The sequence below is a fragment of the Salmo salar genome, chromosome ssa10 (assembly GCF_905237065.1).
Source record: "Salmo salar chromosome ssa10, Ssal_v3.1, whole genome shotgun sequence".
Classification (NCBI taxonomy): domain Eukaryota; kingdom Metazoa; phylum Chordata; class Actinopteri; order Salmoniformes; family Salmonidae; genus Salmo; species Salmo salar.
The window spans coordinates 115518449-115539805 of record NC_059451.1 but is presented as its reverse complement, the minus strand read 5'-3'; the positions used below and the strand labels follow the sequence as shown (position 1 = coordinate 115539805).

The 21357-nt window shown below is 46.7% G+C and overlaps 2 protein-coding genes across 2 annotated transcripts in view; both read right to left on the bottom strand.

Moving 5' to 3' along the window:
• Positions 1-21357, bottom strand: part of LOC106561627 (prickle-like protein 1) — a 66773-nt gene that overhangs the window by 42474 nt on the left and 2942 nt on the right.
• The window catches only part of LOC123724587 (putative uncharacterized protein DDB_G0290521), a 47473-nt gene continuing 40954 nt past the window's right edge, over positions 14839-21357 (bottom strand). Inside the window, exon 3 of the mRNA XM_045688756.1 lies at positions 14839-15309. Within this exon, the coding sequence (XP_045544712.1) occupies positions 14839-15309 (471 nt within the window). The remainder of the gene's footprint in view (positions 15310-21357) is intronic.

Below are 21357 nucleotides of genomic sequence, written 5' to 3'. Positions count from 1 at the left end.
AAATCAAATTATCCACACTTAATGATTGGATTATTCTATTTTTTATTTAACCTTTATTTAACTAGGCAAGTCAGTTAAGATCAAATTCTTATTTTACAATGACGGCCTACCCTGGCCAAACCCTCCCCAAACCCCGGCCAAACCCTCCCCTAACCCCGGCCAAACCCTCCCCTAACCCCGGCCAAGCCATCCCCTAACCCCGGCCAAACCCTCCCCTAACCCCGGCCAAACCCTCCCCTAACCCCGGCCAAACCATCCCCTAACCCCGGCCAAACCCTCCCCTAACCCCGGCCAAACCCTCCCCTAACCCCAGTCAAACACTCCCCTAACCCCGGCCAAACCCTCCCCTAACCCCGGCCAAACCCTCCCCTAACCCCGGCCAAACCCTCCCCTAACCCCAGTCAAACCCTCCCCTAACCCCGGCCGAACCCTCCCCTAACCCCGGCCAAACTCTCCCCTAACCCCGGCCAAACCCTCCCCTAAACCCGGTCAAACTCCCCCCTAACCCCGGCCAAACCCTCCCCTAACCCCGGCCAAACTCTCCCCTAACCCCGGCCAAACCCTCCCCTAACCCTGGTCAAACTCCCCCTAACCCCGGCCAAACCCTCCCCTAACCCCGGCCAAACCCTCCCCTAACACAGACTGTTATTATGGACCATAACAGTATTAAGTTATACAAGCAAAATAAGGTTTCCAGTATATGATGTCAGACAGTGTGGGGGAGTATTTAACAATTTAATGTGAAAGCATGAAATGGAATGGAACGTACAATGCTATTCTATTCAGATGTAACTAGAGAGAATCCCAACTCCTCTATGCATTCATTTTATGGTATATTGCATTGCAAAACCAATACCTACATAACACATCTGTGAGTAGCCTGTCAAAACGCCCCGAGACGGTACAGACATATGTGTCCTACACTTTATAACAGCAACACTCCTGTCTAACTGCATCGCCAACACTGCTACAGTGACAATCTAGGGCTGTGTTCTAAATAGCAACTTATTCCCCATATAGCGCACTACTTATGACCAAAACCCTACGGGCCCTGGTCAAAAGCAGTTATCTAAATAGGGAATAGGGTGTAATTTGGGATGTAGCCTACTATAGTCAGGGATAGGTTGGTCATCGTAGTTCACCCTCGATTTGACACCCTCTCAGCCAGTTGTAAAGTGGGGAGCTCATTGGCTACAAAGGGAAGTAGAAAGACACAGCTCCTCAGGGATGTTGAAGGGGGAGAAGCCTTTACTTGAGGAAACAACTCAATAAAGGACTGTGGCAGTCTACACACAGTGGAGACAGGCGGAATGGGAAGGTCGTATTTTACACACAGTGGAGACAGGCGGAATGGGAAGGTCATATTCTACAGACAGTGGAGACAGGCGGAATGGGAAGTTCATATTCTACACCCAGTGGAGACAGGCGGAATGGAAAGGTCATATTCTACACACAGTGGAGACAGGCTGAATGGGAAGGTCGTATTCCACACACAGTGGAGACAGGCGGAATGGAAAGGTCGTATTCCACACACAGTGGAGACAGGCTGAGGGGAAAGGTCATATTCTACACACAGTGGAGACAGGCTGAACGGGAAGGTCATACTCTACACACAGTGGAGACAGGCTGAATGGAAAGGTCATATTCTACACACAGTGGAGACAGGCTGAATGGAAAGGTCATATTCTACACACAGTGGAGACAGGCGGAATGGGAAGGCCATATTCTACACACAGTGGAGACAGGCGGAATGGAAAGGTCATATTCTACACACAGTGGAGACAGGCTGAATGGAAAGGTCATATTCTACACACAGTGGAGACAGGCGGAATGGAAAGGTCATACTCTACACACAGTGGAGACAGGCGGAATGGGAAGGCCATATTCTACACACAGTGGAGACAGGCTGAATGGAAAGGTCGCATTCCACACACAGTGGAGACAGGCTGAATGGAAAGGTCGTATTCCACTCACAGTGGAGACAGGCTGAAAGGAAAGGTCATACTCTACACACTTACACTGACAAAAGCTGCTGCCTCAGCAAAGGAGCAAAGGCTGTCATGTGGTCCTGCTCTTCACTAAAATGACAGTTCGACAAATTAGTTTAGGTTAAACTGAGAGCTCTGGTGAGTAAGATTCCCAATGTATTACATATAGCAAATAACCTTGAAACTTTGTTCAATCCAAATGCCTTTCTTTTGGTTATTTCTTACCAATTTGAGAGATGGCTTTGAGTTTTCATGCTTTATGTCAGCATTATACCTGCAGTCTTTACGAGTTACAGAACATGTTTTAGTGCTTGGAGTGGTGTCCCTGTTGGACCAGCACCCAGTCAATGTCCAGGTTCACGAGGTGACCCCTACTCTCTGAGAATGACCCGTAACCTCTGACCTCTGACACACCACCAGACTTCTATGTGACCTCAGCATCAGAAGGACACATTTGACACACAAAAAGACTGAAACAACTGCAACTAAACACATCCTCCTCCAGCTCTCCTCAGAGTTAAACACTTTATCCCCACGCATGGCAAGGGACACACACACAGCGAGGAGGGAAACCATTTCCTATTTGTTTCTTGCTCAAAGCTAAACTGGCACATGATCCGGACCGATTTGTCGAAGCCGCCCGGATGTGACCGCTCCGAGGGTAGTCGTAAGAAGGAGGCCATAAAAGAAAAAAGAATTCCCTTCTTCTCACACATGGAAGCATTTTTCAGACGACCCACAGGGATTCAAACGGCAAACCATTGCATTCAACAATACTGAATGAAACAGTCAAACGCGTCTTCTCTCAGCACAGTGAGGGATCTCATCATCCCACCAATCATTAACATTCCTGCAGGAACACTCCGTTAGCTCCAGTCTTTTATAACTGGCTAATTAAACACATGCTACAGACTACAGTCAGTAGAGATGCTTCAATCATAGCCCTTAGCTTAATTGGACACAATTTAAGTCATTAAGGTGGTAGTAAAAAACAGACCAGAAAGAACAAGAGAGGTAGAAAAGAGGCTGAATTATACCCCTCATTTTATAGCCCCCATAACACTCCTCCCTAACTCTGAAGTTGACCTCTTCACCCCTTCATGTGGAGCTACAGCTAGCTAGCTAGCAATCACAGGTAGCCTATAGAGAGGGCTAAGGTTAAGGGTTAGGGGACATAGACATCCCAGACCCCATTATTAGACTTCTGTCCAGGGGCCAGGGGTGAAGTATGAGATGTCCACCCTCACCCGACAGTTTGCACCGGTTGACCGTGGACGTGGGCTGGGGGGGACCAGTGCCCAGGCCTGTCTGTAGCTTGGGGTCGTATTGTGGACAACAGGAAAGGTCAGAGGCCATCACAGCTGAGCGAGAGAGAGAGATTCACAGTGCTTAGTGTAAATGTTTGAAAGCAACCTGACTAGTCTCTCATAAAATACTTTTAGCTTAAATTTTAACATAACTTAAATGTCAACATAAATGCATCTCAAATTGAGTAGCGAGATTTGGTTGTGGGTTGTGAGATCGCAGAACAATGTACTATAACCATTAGGTGTCCTGGGACTGGGAGCTAAATGCACAGCTTTAACAGTGTCCAGGCTATGTGAGATATGGAAAACAGGACACCAGCCTCTATAGGACTCCCGATCACGGCAAGTTGTGATACAGCCCAGGATTGAACCAGGGCCTTTAGTGACACATCGAGCACTGAGATGCAGTGCCTTAGACCGCTACATCACTCGGGAGCTTATCACCTCACAGATTACAGAAGCCTTTCCCCCTGGCATGCCACACGGCTTATTGTTAGACACAAGACCTACAACAGGCCTGTACTATATCTACATCACAAATGGCACCATATTCCCTATATAGTACCCTACTTTTGACCAGGGTCCATAGGGCTTTGGTCAAAGTAGTGCACTATGTAGGGAATAGGGTGCCATTTGGGATGTAAACTGTCTGTCCTGTTCTTTCAGCTTATGTTATTATTGGAAATGTTACTACTGAGGTTACTAATGACATCTAAATGATTTCAATCAACTTTATGGACTGACATGGCCTACTATGTTTGAATGTGGAAACTTGCAGAAGAATTTCGTAACATTTTAATGGCAATTCTTTTAGAAGCAAATTGTTTTTCTTTTGACTCCATCTGGGATTTTTTTTATCATGTTGTTAACATCATAGAGTCATCTGTTGAGCAGACACACACACACACACACACACACACACACACACACACACACACACACACACACACACACACACACACACACACACACACACACACACACACACACACACACACACACACACACACACACACACACACACACACACACACATGCTACCTCTAAATTTGGGGCTAACGCTAGTCCCTCCCTCCATTCTGTCCCTCCCTCCCTCCCTCCCTCCCTCCCTCCCTCCCTCCCTCCCTCCCTCCCTCCTCCCTCCCTCCTCCTCCCTCCCTCCCTCCCTCCATTCCCTCCCTGCTTCCCTTCATTCCCTCTCCCCCTCCCTCACTGCCTCCCTCCCTCCCTCCCTCCCTGCCTCCCTCCCTCCATTCCCTCACTGCCTCCCTCCCTCCACTCTCTCCCTCCATTCCTTCTCTCCCTCCCTGCCTCCTTTCCTCCATTCCCTCCCTTGCTCCCTCTCGCCCTCCCTCCCTCCCCCTCCCTCCCTCCCTCCCTCCCTCCCTCCCTCCCTCCCTCCCTGCTTCCCTTCATTCCCTCTCCCCCTCCCTCACTGCCTCCCTCCCTCCCTCCCTGCCTCCCTCCCTCCATTCCCTCACTGCCTCCCTCCCTCCACTCTCTCCCTCCATTCCCTCTCTCCCTCCCTGCCTCCTTTCCTCCATTCCCTCCCTTGCTCCCTCTCGCCCTTCCCTCCCTCCCTCTCCTCCCTCCCTCCCTCCCTCCCTCCCTCCCTCCCTCCCTCCCTCCACTCCACTGTTTTCTTTTCAAGCCCAGGCCCTAACAGAACAGTCAGAACAGGAAGACAGTGTAAGCACACCAAACAAAACCTCGGCTCATTGAACTCCTCTCTCTCTTCTTCTCTTTAGGAGCTGCCATGGAGCTCGTAGCAGGGCAAACAAACGTCTCTATGTCATCTGGCAGCCTTGGGCACGCTGGGGCTATTGTGGCCCTGAGGTTTGCTAGGTATGGCCTCTTCAGTTAGCCTAGCATCAATATTGACCCAACTGTAGGTTAGCTACGTTAGCCTCAAGCCAACTTCAACTGCGACGTATAGTCACTTCCACCAGATGACAACAGATAGGTCTACTCACAACATGGGGATAAACACTAGCTAGCTCCCAAAAGAAGAGATGTGCAATAGAATTGGATAGTATAGAATAGGATATAATAGAACAGCATAGAAAAGGATAGAATATGATAGGATAGGATAGAATAGGATGAATAGAATAGGATAGGATAGAAAAGAATAGGCTAGGATAGAATAGAATAGAATAGGATAGGATAGGATAGGATAGGATAGAATAGGATATAATATAATAGAATAGAATAGAATAGTATAGGATATGATAGAATATGATAGAATATGATAGAATAGAATAGGATATAATATAATAGGATAGAATAAGATAGAATAGAACAGGATAGGCTAGAATAGGATAGAATAGAACAGGATAGGATAGGCTAGAATAGAATAGGATAGAACAGGATAGGATAGGACATATATTTACAACATGTGAATAACCACAACCTCTAGCACCCAAAAGAAGATGCACAGCTTCAATTAGATGATTCATTTCCTACATAAATTATCAACTGAAAGGCAAGACTTTTGCTCCACACCAGATGTTAAAGAATTCACAGAGAATTCACAGAGCGAGAGATCCTACACCGGCATCTCACTGTCTGTCTAACTAGTTTGAGTGGGAAGGCAGAGAGGGAACAGACTATACCGTCTCTCTCCCGGATCAGCTGACACCCTCAACAAAATGGCGACCGGCAACTTCGGCATAGTTGCATCACTTTTACTTTGTGTTTGTTTTCAATATCACTGGAAATAATTACATCTGCAATCTAGATCTAGATGAAGTAACTGTAAATTCTCAGCAACTTCTCAGTCATGCCAACACTTTTGATGGCATCCAGCACTTGGAAGGAATGTTATATTCCAACCTTTCTGTCACACCCTGATCTGTTTCACCTCTCTTTGTGATTGTCTCCACCCCCCTCCAGATGTCACCCATCTTGCCCATTATCCCCTGTGTATTTATACCTGTGTTCTCTGTTTGTCTGTTGCCAGTTCGTTTTGTTTCGTCAAGCCTACCAGCGGTTTTCCCTCTGTTCCTGTCTCTCGATTGTTCCTGTTTTCTAGTTTTCCCGGTGTTGACCATTCTGCCTGCCCTGACCCTGAGCCTGCCTGCCGTCCTGTACCTTTGCCCACCTATCTGGATTACTGACCTCTGCCTACCCTGACCCTGAGCCTGCCTGCCATCCTGTACCTTTGCCCCACCTGTCTGGATTGCTGAATCCTGCCTGCCCTTGACCTGTCTTTTGCCTGCCCCTGTTGGATGAATAACCTGTTGTTACTTCAATGTTGTCTGCATCTGGGTCTTCCCTGAAAACGTGATAGTACAAACTGGCCATGACTGACCCAGCAGACCCGGGCCAGCTGCGCAAGGAGCCTCCATTGGTAGGCACGAGGAATTGCTTAGTGGTCTTATGGAGGGAGTCCAAACGTTGGCTGAACGCCATGACCGGGCGTTGGACATTTTGCTGGAGCAATTCCATGGGTTGTCTGGGAGGCAGCCTACCATGGTGGTAACCCCACAGCCCCTCAGTAACTCAACGGTTAGCAGTGCCGTCTCATCGGTCACTCCACCTTCTCTGGAGCCCCACTTACATCCCCCGGAACGCTTCAATGGAGAGCCGAGCAGCTGTCGGGCGTTTCTAGCTCAGTGTGCCCTCATCTTCAAGCTTCAGCCCTCCTCTTTCTCCTCAGATCGCTCCAAGATAGCCTACCTCATCACGCTGATGTCCGGGAGGGCTCTCACCTGAGCTACTGCTGTGTGGGAACACCAGCCGGCCATATGCGCTAGTCTGGAGGAGTTCCTGGGACAGGTGAAGATGGTTTTTGATGCCCTGTTCTCCGGGAGAGAAGCTGCCTGGAAGCGAATCCAGCTTCGGCAGGACTCCCGCAGTGTGGCAGACTACGCGGTGGATTTCCGCACGTTGGCAGCGGAGAGTGCTTGGAACCAGGAAGTACTGTTCGATATGTTCCTGCACGGCGTCTCGGAGGAAGTCAAAGACGAGAATGCAGCTCGGGAGTTACCTATGGATCTCGATTCCCTCATTGTGTTGACCATCCGTATCGATGGGCGATTACGGGAATGACGGAGGTTGAGGAAATTCGATTTCGCTTGCATGTCCCGGGATTCCACCTTGCCTCCGAGTCATCCCTAATGTCTCCGACGGTCCCGTTGCCAAGAAAATCCGAGGCTTCCCGACTTCCCCCAAGAGTCGCCGAAGATGGCCGAGTCACCGCTTCCCAAGTCTATGCAACTAGGCAGAGCTGGGCTGTCAACAGCAGAACGGCAATACAGGATCAACACGAAGAGTTGTCTGCATTGTGGGACTCTTGGTCATTTTGTCTTTTCTTGTCCTTTAAACCTTTTAGGGACAGACGTTCCACTAGCGGAACGCCTCACCAATATCCAATGGTAGAGCGTGGCGCAAAATACAAATACCTTAAATGCTATAACTTCAATTTCTCAAACATATGACTATTTTACACCATTTTAAAGACAAGACTCTCGTTAATCTAACCACATTGTCCAATTTCAAAAAGGCTTTACAGCGAAAGCAAAACATTAGATTATGTCAGGAGAGTACCCTGCCAAAAATAATCACAGCCATTTTCAAAGCAAGCATATATGTCACAAAAACCAAAACCACAGCTAAATGCAGCACTTACCTTTGATTATCTTCATCAGATGACACTCCTAGGACATTATGTTATACAATACATGCATGTTTTGTTCAATCAAGTTCATATTTATATCAAAAACCCGCTTTTTACATTAGCATGTGATGTTCAGAACTAGCATACCCACCGCAAACTTCCGGTGAATTTACTAAATTACTCACGATAAACATTCACAAAAAACATAACAATTATTTTAAGAATTATAGATACAGAACTCCTTTATGCAATCGCGGTGTCAGATTTTAAAATAGCTTTTCGGCGAAAGAACATTTAGCAATATTCTGAGTAGATAGCTCGGCCATCACAGGCTAGCTAATTTGACACCCACCAAGTTTGGTGCTCACTAAACTCAGAATTACTATAAGAAAAATTGGATTACATTTGCTGTTCTTCGTCAGAATGCACTCCCAGGACTTCTACTTCAACAACAAATGTTGTTTTGGTTCGAAATAATCCATAGTTATATTGAAATAGCTCTGTTTTGTTCGTGTGTTGAGGTCACTATCCGAAGGGTGACGCGCGAGCGCATTTCGTGAAAAAAATGTCAAAATATTCCATTACTGTACTTCGAAGCATGTCAAACGCTGTTTAAAATACATTTTTATGCTATTTTTCTCATAAAATAGCGATAATATTCCAACCGGGCGACGTTGTATTCATTTAAAGACTGAAAGAAAAAAATGGAGGAGTCTCGTGGACGCGCATCTCCAGTGTCACTGTCCCCAGGCAGGCCAGCAACAAACAGAGCTGCTGTACTTAGCCCAGAGACTGCAGACATCTCATTCCACTTTCTGGCGCCTTCTGAGAGCCAATGGAAGCCTTAGAAAATGTCACGTTACAGCACAGATGCTGTATTTTCGATAGAGAGGCTACAGAAGGACAATAAATTGTCAGACAGGGCACGTCCTGTATGGAATCTTCTCAGGTTTTGGCCTGCCATATGAGTTCTGTTATACTCACAGACACCATTCAAACAGTTTTAGAAACTTTAGAGTGTTTTCTATCCAAATCTACTAATTACATGCATATTCTAGTTTCTGGGCAGGAGTAGTAACCAGATTAAATCGGGTACGTTTTTTATCTGGCCGTGAAAATACTGCCCCCTATCCCAAACAGGTTAATTAAAAGACCAGGCTCACCGGTAGGAGCGAGTACTCTGGTGGGCCATAGAGAGAACTTTTCTGCTTCCCTTGCTCGCACTCTTTTCATGCCATTCTGCTGTGTGGAAACCAGTCTAAATCTCTCCGGTTCATCATTGACTCTGGGGCCGATGAGTGCATTTTGGACGCTACCCTGGCTTCCGAGCTGAACATCCCAACTCAGCCGCTCTCCATTCCCATAGATGTTAGAGCACTGGATGGGCGCTCTATAGGCCAGGTCACTTATAATACCACTCCCATCAACCTACGGGTGTCAGGGAATCACAGCGAGACTATTCAATTTCTGCTCATCAAGTCTCCTCAGATTCCCATGGTTTTGAGATTCTCCTGGCTCGAGTGACACAATTCTCTCATCAACTGGGTCTGGTGCCATCATGGCCTGAAGTCCGTTCTGCCACGCCATTGTCTGAAGTCAGTGCAACCTGCGCCGGGATGTCTTCCTGGGGGCACGGATGGTGCCCCGGACCTCCCCACCATCCCCGCAGAGTACCAGGACCTCTGGGAGGTGTTCAGCAAGGCTCGGTACCACTTCGCTTCTGCTGCACCAACCCAATGACTGAGTTACCTTCTACCTAGCACCACGTTTTCCCGGGGACGTCTGTACTCTCTGTCAGGACTGGAGAGACCAAGGCTATGGAGACCTACATTGGGGACTCCCATTTGGCCTCAACAATGCCCCTGATGTGTTCCAGGCTCTGGTAAATGATGTTCTCCGTGACATGTTGAACCAGTTCATCTTCGTCTGCATTGATGACATCCTCGTCTTCTCCTGCTCCCCCCAAGAACACATGCTCCACATCCGGCAGGTTCTTCAATGCCTTTTGGAGAATCAGCTGTTTGTGAAGGCGGAGAAGTGTGAGTTCCATCGCTCCACCATCCTCTTTATGGGTTACATCATCTCTGCTGGGAGTGTCCAGATGGATTCTGGGAAAGTGAGAGCGGTGGTGGGTTGGCCTCAGCCTACATCCTGGGTGCAGCTGCAACGTTTCCTGGGGTTTGCCAACTTTTATCACCGCTTTACCCGGGGTTACAGCACCCTGGCTTCCCCCTTGTCTGCACTCACCTCTACCAAGGTTCCGTTCACGTGGTTCTCTGCCGCTGACCGGGCGTTCCGAGACCACTACGATGTAGAGAATCGGGAGCTTCTCGCAGTGAAGATGGCGTTGGACGAAAGGAGGCACTGGCTGGAAGGGGCGGAACATCCGTTCATTGTGTGGACTAACCACAAAAACCTGGAGCATCTCCACAGCGCCAAGCGCCTCAACTTCAGGCAAGCGAGATGGGCCCTGCTGTTTACCCGGTTCAACTTTTCCCTCTCTTTCCGGCCGGGATCCAAGAAGGATCCAATCAGAATGCATTCTATGAAGATCTCGAACTTGTGTTGTCAAACTGTACAGATTCCCTGGTGAAGGAAATACATTTTGCACAAGGATGGTTTTTAAAGATATATATTAAGTGTCACAAAACTGTTTTGGAATCAGAGGACTCAAAAAATACTGTGTTGAAATGTTTAGAGAGCAAGTGGGTAAAATTGACTGGTCACCTGTACTGGATAGTGTAGGGGTAGACAGTGCCGGGAAAGCCTTTAAATGTAGATTCCTTGATGTGGTGAATGTGATGGTTCCCATTAGATGGGTCAGGGTAAAGCAGACATCTAGCCCTTGGTTTAATCATGACATTCAGGAATCTATCCAAGCAAGGAATAAGGCCTTTAAACAAGCTAAAGTTATACCTCTGCATAAGAAAGAGACAAAGTCTGACCCTGGAAATTATAGACCTGTATCAATTCTCAGTATAACATCAAAGATCATGGAGAGAGTTGTACTTGAGCAAATGTATGAATTTGTCAACAAACAGTCAGGTTTTAGAAAAGCATACTACATTCATCCATGTCTACTTTACTTGACTGACTTCATCAGGAAAGAGATTGATGAGGGAAATCTCTGTGGAATGGTACTGCTGGCCCTACAGAAGGCCTTTGATACAGTTAACCTGTCTCCTAATTTCCAAACTGGAGGCACTGGGGTTAAGCAGTATCCCTCTAGGCTGGGTATTTTTTGTCCTATTTGTCAGGTAGGGAGCAAGTAGTAGAGGTTCATGGTTCACTGTCTCAGGCAAAACCAATGAGTTGTAGCGTTCCACAGGGGAGCGAGCTTGGTCCTCTTCTGTTTTTTACTGTATATGAACAATATGAAAGATGCTTGTTCTTGCCGTCTTTTTGAAACACTTTAAGTGTCTCACAAAAGTAAAACTATGTTAGAGAGTATACTTAGCACAGAGCTTACTAACATTGGAAAATGGCTTGGAGATAATAATCTCTGCACTTAGGTAAAACTGAAAAAACTGAGACAATTCTTTTTGGGTCCAGACCTAAATTGTGTAGGTCCTCTGAAATCAGACTGGAATTAGGTGGTGAGGTGCTGACTACTAAAATGTCTGTTAGCTACCTGGGATGCATCCGTGATGTAAGATTGGGAGGTGTGAGCATGGCCATTAAAGTGCTAGGGAAGGATAATAATTGCGCCAGAGGGGATGGCTGTCGTTTTACGGGCTCCTAACCAACTGTGCTATTTTGTTAGTTTTTTCGCATTGTTTGTAACTCATTTTGTACATAATGTTGCTGCTACCATCTCTTATGACCGAAAATAACTTCTGGACATCAGAACAGCAATTACTCACCGCAAACTGGACAAAAAAAATGTATTTAATGAGTCCGACGTGAATGATATACTGCTTTGTCAAAACAAGGCCCAAATCCCCATCATTAGCGTAAAGAAAATACGGAGAAAAGGGGGAGGAGGGTGGGGTGCCATGTAAGAATTCGTAAACGAGTAGGTAAACCACCACTACCCAATTCACATACCGCCCCAACAGATCCATAGATGACACAATCTCTATCGCACTCCACACTGCCCTTTCCCACCTGGACAAAAGGAACACCTATGTGAGATTGCTGTTCATTGAATACAGCTCAGCGTTCAACACCATAGTCCCCACAAAGCTCATCACTAAGCTAAGGACCCTGGGACTAAACACCTCTTGGCAACAATACATCTGCCACGCTGATCCTCAACACTGGGCCCCTCAGGGTTATGTGCTTAGTTCCCTCCTGTACTCCCTGTTCACCCACAACTGCGTGGCCAAGCAAGCAACACCATCATTAAGTTTGCTGACGACACAACAGTCGCCGACAACGATGAGACAGCCTATAGGGAAGAGGTCAGAGACAACAACCTCTCCCTCAATGTGTCAACTGAGCTGAAGTGGAGTGGGTTGAGAGTTTCAAGTTCCTTGGTGTCCACATCACCAACGAACTATCATGGTCCAAACACACCAAGACAGTTGTTAAATAAGGGGGCGAATACGCCCCCATCCTCATCGATGTGGCTGCAGTGGATTTTTTTTGTCTATGCACACTCACAGGACTCTACACACTCACGCACACTGACACACCAACACACACACACACACACACACACACACACACACACACACACACACACACACACACACACACACGCTCACACCCTTAATTTGCTAACACTAACATAACATGCACACACATTTATACTGACTAATTTATACCACTGCTGCAACTCTGTTTATCATATATCCTGATGCATAGTCATTTTACCCCTATCCATATCTACCTCTATCACTCCAGTCTCCCTTCACATTGTAAATATGGTACTGGAACTGACCCTGTATATATCTTACTTACTTTATCGTGTTCTTCTTATTTCTTATTTTTATTTCTTGTGCGTTCTTGTTCTACCGTATGTTGTTTTTATTATTACATTGTTATTGATTATTGCATTGTTGGGTTTAGAGCTTGGAAGACAGGCATTTCACTGTACTTGTGCACGTGACATTAAAACTTGAAACTTGAGTTAGGGACAGTTTCTGTCTTTGTAGCGTTCCTCTTCTCTCGTGCAGGGCCTAATTGAGAACGTCTGCTTGGTCATTACTGAGTATGTTTGTTTATGCTGCTAACCACGCAACACATATCAGTGAAAAACACCTCCAGACTGGAATCTAATTCACTCCTCACTGCAGTGTAGAAGTGAGTATTGTGCACTCTCCTGCGCTGGAAGATCATGTTAAAGAGATTTTCCGGTACTTTTGTATACTTTTTAACCAGTAGTTCTGAAAGTAGTGCTCATGAGCCATGACTGGTCACCGAAAATTGCGTACTACGTCACACATGTGCAGATATGTGCACCATGTCATTGTTCTCTCTCCCGCTCTGCTGTGTGTGCATAATGTGACTCTTTCTAGCTGTCACTCAAATGGTGAGGGGCTGAAGCTCATTGGCTAGAACTCGAATTGCTAGGGGGCTGTGACACAGAGGTGAAAATGTAGGGAAAATGGCGCAGCTTGGCTTCCAGAAACACAGTTTTACATTTACATTTACATTTAAGTCATTTAGCAGACGCTCTTATCCAGAGCGACTTACAAATTGGTGCATTCCTCTTATGATATCCAGTGGAACAACCACTTTACAATAGTGCATCTACAGTTGTTTTCAAACGAGTGATTTCGTGGCTCACTGAGGAAAGACAGTAATTCTGATCATAGATTATGCATGTATGAACTACACATGGACACATCCAGCCCAAAGCGGGAGGTTTAAAAAAGGTTTAGTAGTCGCCAAAGTTCCGTAGCATGTCTTTAAGAGAATTATCTCTGGACCAGAAGATAGATGATCTCACATTATGAAAAACAGAGTTAGATAATGGAGGAGGAGTGGATGAGCAGTGGCCTGATTATTACATCTCTCCACAGGAGAGGGAGGGACTATATCAGTCTACTCATCTCTGTAATCTTCTTATTTTCAGAGCCATTCAGAATCACTGGATATCATTTCAATTCCATTCTATGCTTCATCATAATCCATTTGTGATTTCTGGCCTCATCATAAATAATGCATCTAGGCTAAATGGTGACATGTAACCAGATCATCACCACGAGTTGCCATGTCAGCCATTCAGGAAACTTAATCAGTTACATAGTAGTAACACTTCCTGTAGAACAATATTCCAAGTAAAATTCCCAACACCCAAATTACAGATAAAATCTATTATAGTCCACCATGGCCTTTAGGACAAATCCCAGGAAATACCTTTGCTGCAGGATGTATAAACCCCACGCCCTGTAAAGTCTATTTTTAAATATCTGACCTTTTCCGCATCATCAATTCTCCCTGTTTGACCCCTAGTGTTAACAGACCAGGGGCTAGGCTACAGGGCGGCAGGTCTGGAATGAGAAACACAGAAAGGACCAGGGAAGGGACATTTTGCATACCTCCAACCAGGGGGCCAGGGAGCTAGGTGGCCAGAGACCCAGGGGGCCACAGAACGCTAGACAGCCAGACAGCAGGGAGCCAGGAGGCCAGGGAGTTAGGGGTCCAGGGGGGCAGAGAGCCAAGGAGCCAGGGGCCCAGGGAGCCAGAGGGCTAGGGACCCAGGGGGCTAGGGACCAGCGAGCCAGAGAGCCAGGGGGCTTGGGACCCAGGGGGATGGGGACCAGAGAGCCAGGGGGCCAGAGAGTGAGGGGGCCAGAGAACCAGGAGCCCGGAAGGCTCTATATGAATCTCCCGTAGTGTTCTTTAATGACTATCAAAACAAGTGGCAGGGTCTGCTGAAAAAATTACTATCCTCTCTTCTCCATGTGACGCTGCTGCTCTGTTTACTAGAATTAGGATCCCTGTAAGTGAAGAGGAGGGGGGGGGCAGTCTGGGTCTAGTCTGGATCTGGGTCTGAGAGAGGGAAACAGTCTGGGGCTAGTCTGGATCTGGGTCTGAGAGGGGGAAAACAGTCTGGGGCTAGTCTGGATCTGGGTCTGGGAGGGGGAAAACAGTCTGGGGCTAGTCTGGGTCTGGGTCTGAGAGGGGGAAACAGTCTGGGGCTAATCTGGATCTGAGAGGGGGAAAACAGTCTGGGGCTAGTCTGGATCTGGGTCTGAGAGGGGGAAAACAGTCTGGGGCTAGTCTGGGTCTGGGTCTGAGAGGGGGAAAACAGTCTGGGGCTGGTCTGGATCTGGGTCTGAGAGGGGAAAAACAGTCTGGGGCTAGTCTGGATCTGGGTCTGAGAGGGGGAAAACAGTCTGGGGCTAGTCTGGATCTGGGTCTGAGAGGGGGAAAACAGTCTGGGGCTAGTCTGGATCTGGGTCTGAGAGGGGGAAAACAGTCTGGGGCTAGTCTGGATCTGGGTCTGAGAGGGGGAAAACAGACCCTCCGATGGGGTTTGTTTGGATCTGGTTCTGGGTCAGGTTGGGTGAGATCAACTTTCCAGAACCACAATGGGTGTAGATAGAAGTGTGAATGACATGTTCTTTGCAAAACTCTGACTACAAAGGATCAGGGAGTTTTGCACATGTTCCATGACTGTGATACAGTATTATTTCATAGCTGGTCATCTTGAGTGTGCATGGGGGAAATAATTAAATGTGTGTGTGTGCAGTCGTAATGACTTTCATCATCTTGGTGGTCTGAATGTTTTACCCACCATTACGTTGTGTGTGTGGTTACAGCAACACAGATGATCTGGTAGGGCATTAAACTCCAGCGTCTGTGCCAACTCTGTTTCCCCCCACATCTTCCTACAACTCCTAATAAACAAAGTTGTGCCTGGAAGCACTAAGTGCTTAGCATGTGGATTCAATGTGGGGTGCAGGCCGCCAAAACAGGCAGACCAGACAGGGAGCCCAGACAGGCATCCCAAAAAGGCAGTCCAGACAGGCCTCACATGGAGGCCTCAGTATTAGCATGTTGGAGTTGAAAGTTGAAACTTTGATGCAAGAAAAGCAAAGCAAACATAAAGCTATAATTCAACTCTCATGTCGAAGATAATGTATGTACAGCACGACTAAAGAAGCACAGCAATAGACATGGAGTGAGTCTGCAAGTGACGGTGTGTGTAGGGACCACCAGGGTCGACCACAAACTATTTATGGTCAAGGCCACCGACGGGCTCTGCCGTCACTCTGCCATGGTTTGACTGCCACCACCAACTCTCCCTAGTCTGGCCATGAAAAACAGGGTTATTCCAGCCTCTCTCTCTCTCTCTCTCTCTCTCTCTCTCTCTCTCTCTCTCTCTCTCTCTCTCATGCTTGTCACACGGATCCATGCGGCAGGTAGGCAGCGACCTGGGCTTGGCCACACACACACTTACATACATATGCATGCACGCACGCACGCACGCACGCACGCACGCACGCACGCACGCACGCACGCACGCACGCACGCACGCACACACACACACACACACACACACACACACACACACACTATGTCTGTCTGTCTGGGGATAAAAGCCTGTCAGCACAGTGCCAGAGTATTTGGCTTGAGAGCGATTTACACGGATGCGAGGGTGATTTATTCAGCCCTGCACAAACACAGCTCTGTGTACATTTCACTGTTACGGGTATTAAATCAACAGAGGAGAAACATACACACACACACACTGGCAACGGGGCTTACATTTCTGCTCATTCATACTCGGCTAGGGTCTGCAGCACACACTCACTAACAAACACACACACAACTTGCACACACACACTGTTGGGTATCTGCCACACACGTGTGCGCACACACACACACACACACACACACACACACACACACACACACACACACACACACACACACACACACACACACACACACACACACAGACGCCGACGTGTCTGACTGTATATGTCTAAGATTAGATGAATGTCTGTGATCAGTCCTCTAGCTGAGGCTATACTAACGCACTGGCACACCACAGCACCTTATGGAACCAGTCTCTTTCACTGGATGAGTTGTGTAGCCTGGTTCCAGATCTATTTGTGCTGTATAGTCAACTCCTATTTGCATTGACAAAGACATTAGGAGTCATACTGCGCAAACAGCTCTGGGACCAGGCTAATAGTAAAGACCATAGGAGTTGGCCATAGGCCTACATCGTAAAAACCGATCTGGGACCAGCCTAATTTACTGTAACTTGAGGAGCTACACAGTGCTGATTCTGTGAGGAATTAACAATACACTGCTGCATATAAAAATATAATAAACAACAATCGATTCTACATACCTAACATTTATTGAGCTGGAACTCAAGAGTTGGCCATGGTGCATCTGCAATGTTTCCTAGATGAAGTCAAAGAGAATTTATAACAAAGCAAAGCTTTTATTTCCCTTCTCAGTGTGTGTGTGTGTGAGTGAGGGTGTAGCGTCAGTATGCGTGTGTGTGTGTGTGTGTGTGTGTGTGTGTGTGTGTGTGTGTGTGTGTGTGTGTGTGTGTGTGTGTGTGTGTGTGTGTGTGTGTCAGTGTAAGTATGTGAGAGTCTCCAATGTGTATTTATAGAGTCAGTGCAAGAGAGTTAGTGCAAAAAAATGGTCACTGCAGGTAGTCCGGGAAGCTATTATTTCGCTATTTAGCAATCTGTTTTAGCAGTCTTATGGCTTGGGGGTAGAAGCTGTTCAGAGACCTGTTGGTTCCAGACTTGGTGCATCAGTACCGCTTGACGTGCGGTAGCAGAGATAATAGTCTGTGGCTTGGGTGGCTGGAGTCTTCGAGAATTTTTTGGGCCTTCCGTTGAGCGCTACGGGGTGATAGTCATTTAGACAGGTTACGTTGGTGTTCTTGGTGGTCTATGGTGGTCATGCATTCTGGTAATCCATCTGGCCCTGCGGCCTTGTGAATGTTAACGTGTTTAAAGGTCTTACTTACATCGGCTACGGAAAGCGTGATCACACAGTGGTCCAGAACAGCTGGTGCTCTCACGCATGGTTCAGTGTTGCTTGCCTCGCAGCGAGCATAGAAGGCATTAACTGCTCTAGGGTAGGGGGCAGTATTTTGCCATCCGGATGAAAGGCGTGCCCGTAGTAAACTGCCTGCTATTCAGGCTCAGAAGGTAGGATATGCCTAGTATTAGTAGATTTGGATAGAAAACACTCTGAAGTTTCTAAAACTGTTTGAATGATGTCTGTGAGTATAACAGAACTCATATGGCAGGCAAAAACCTGAGAAAAATCCAACCAGGAAGTGTGGAAAGCTGAGGTTTGTAGTTTTTCAAGTGATTGCCTATACGGTACACAGTGACTTAGGGTTCATTTTGCACTTCCTAAGGCTTCCACTAGATGTCAACAGTCTTTAGAACGTTGTTTCATGCTTCTACTGTGAATAGGGAGAGAATAAGAGCTCCTGGAAGTAGATGAGGGAGAAAATGACATGAGCTCAGTGGCGCGCACTCACATGTGAAGACAAAGGTCTTGTCCGGTTGGAATATTATGGAAGATTTATGATAAAAACATCCTAAAGATTCATTCTATACATCGTTTGACATGTTTCTACGAACTGTAATGTAACTTTTTGACTTTTCGTCTGAACCAAACGCGCGAACAAAAAGGAGGTATTTGGACATATATATGGATTTTATCAAAACAAATGAACATTTATTGGGGAACTGGGATCCCTGGGAGTGTATTCCGACGAAGATCATCAAAGGTAAGTGAATATTTATAATATTATTTCTGAGTTTTGTTGAGTCCACAAAATGGCGGGTTTGGTTTTGTGTCTGAACGCTGTACTCAGATTATTGCAAAGTGTGCTTTCGCTGTAAAGTTTTTTTTTAAAAATCTGACACAGCGGTTGGATTAAGGAGAAGTGTATCTATAATTATTTGAATAACAGTTTAATATTTTATCAACGTTTATGATGAGTATTTCTGTAAATTAATGTGCTAATTCACCGGATGTTTTGGGAGGCAAAACATTTCTGAACATTACGCGCCAATGTAAAATGTTTTTTTTTATATAAATATGAACTTTATCGAGCAAAACATGCATGTATTGTGTAATATGAAGTCCTATGAGTGCCATCTGATGAAGATCATCAAAGGTTAGTGATTAATTTTAGCTGTATTTCTGGTTTTTGTGACGCCTCTCCTTGCTTGGAAAATGGCTGTGTGGTTTTTCTTGTCTAGGTGCTGTCCTAACATAATCTAATGCTATGCTTTTGCCGTAAAGCCTTTTTGAAATCGGACAATGTGGTTGGATTAATGAGAAGTTCATCTTTAAAATGGTGTATGTTTGAGAAATGTGAATTATGAGATTTTTGTTGTTTTGAATTTGGCGCCCTGCTATTTCACTGGCTGTTGGCAGTGTGTCCCGCCGGTGGGACGCTAGCGTCCCACATACCCCAGACAGGTTAAGCTCGTCTGGTAGGCTCGTGTCACTGGGCAGCTCTTGGCTAGGTTTCCCCTTGCAAACCGTGATAGTTTGCAAGCCCTGCCACATCCAACGAGCATCAGAGCTGGTGTAGCAGGATTCCATCTAAGTTGTGTATTGATGCTCTGCCTGTTTGATGGTTCGTCGGAGTGCGTAGCGGGATTTCTTATAAGCGTCCAGGTTAGTGTCGCATTCCTTGAAAGGGGCAACTCTAGCCTTTAAATTACTGTGGATGTTGCCTGAAATCCATGGTTTCTGGTTGGGATAATACATACGGTCACTGTGTGGATGTATTACTGAAGCCGATGACTGATGTGGTAAAATCCTAAATGCCATCGGCGAATCCCAGATCATATTCCAAGGTGTGCTAGCAAAACAGTCCTGTAGCTTAGCATCCGCTTCATCTTACTACTTCCGAATTGAGTGTGTCACTGGTACTGCCTGTTTGAGTTTTACTTCTAAGCAGGAATCAGGAGGATATAGTTATGGTCAGATTTGCCAAATGATCTACAGTTTTTTCCCTCTAGTTTCACAGGTGACAAAAATTAGGTCAAACACATTTCAGTTTTCCTGCATTAAAATCACTGGCCACTAAGAGCGCTGTCTCTGGATGAGCATTTTCTTGTTGTAGGGCTATAGAGACGTGCTTGTGAGGAAATATATATACTGCTCAAAAAAATAAAGGGAACACTTAAACAACACAATGTAACTCCAAGTCAATCACACTTCTGTGAAATCAAACTGTCCACTTAGGAAGCAACACTGATTGACAATACATTTCACATGCTGTTGTGCAAATGGAATAGACAACAGGTGGAAATTATAGGCAATTAGCAAGACACCCCTAATAAAGGAGTGGTTCTGCAGGTGGTGACCACAGACCACTTCTCAGTTCCTATGCTTCCTGGCTGATGTTTTGGTCACTTTTGAATGCTGGCGGTGCTTTCACACTAGTGGTAGCATGAGACGGCGTCTACAACCCACACAAGTGGCTCAGGTAGTGCAGCTCATCCAGGATGACACATCAATGCGAGCTGTGGCAAGAAGGTTTGTGCAAGGAGGAGCAGGAGGAGCACTGCCAGAGTCCTGCAAAATGACCTCCAGCAGGCCACAAATGTGCATGTGTCTGCTCAAACGGTCAGAAACAGACTCCATGAGGGTGGTATGAGGGCCCGACGTCCACAGGTGGGGGTTGTGCTTACAGCCCAACACCGTGCAGGACGTTTGGCATTTGCCAGAGAATACCAAGATTGGCAAATTCGCCACTGGCGCCCTGTGCTCTTCACAGATGAAAGCAGGTTCACACTGAGCACATGTGACAGACTGGAGATGCCGTGGAGAACGTTCTGCTGCCTGCAACATCCTCCACCATGACCGGTTTGGCGGTGGGTCAGTCATGGTGTGGGGTGGCATTTCTTTGGGGGGCCACACAGCCCTCCATGTGCTCGCCAGAGGTAGCCTGACTGCCATTAGGTACCGAGATGAGATCCTCAGACCCCTTGTGAGACCATATGCTGGTGCGGTTGGCCCTGGGTTCCTCCTAATGCAAGACAATGCTAGACCTCATGTGGCTGGAGTGTGTCAGCAGTTCCTGCAAGAGGAAGGCATTGATGCTATGGACTGGCCCGCCCGTTCCCCAGACCTGAATCCAATTGAGCACATCTGGGACATCATGTCTCGCTCCATCCACCAACGCCACGTTGCACCACAGACTGTCCAGAAGTTGGCGGATGCTTTAGTCCAGGTCTGGGAGGAGATCCCTCAGGAGACCATCCGCCACCTCATCAGGAGCATTCCCAGGCGTTGTAGGGAGGTCATACAGGCACGTGGAGGCCACACACACTACTGAGCCTCATTTTGACTTGTTTTAAGGACATTACATCAAAGTTGGATCAGCCTGTAGTGTGGTTTTCCACTTTAATTTTGAGTGTGATAAATTGGATTTCCATTGATTATTTTTGTGTGATTTTGTTGTCAGCACATTCAACTATGTAAAGAAAAAAGTATTTAATAAGATTATTTCATTCATTCAGATCTAGGATGTGTT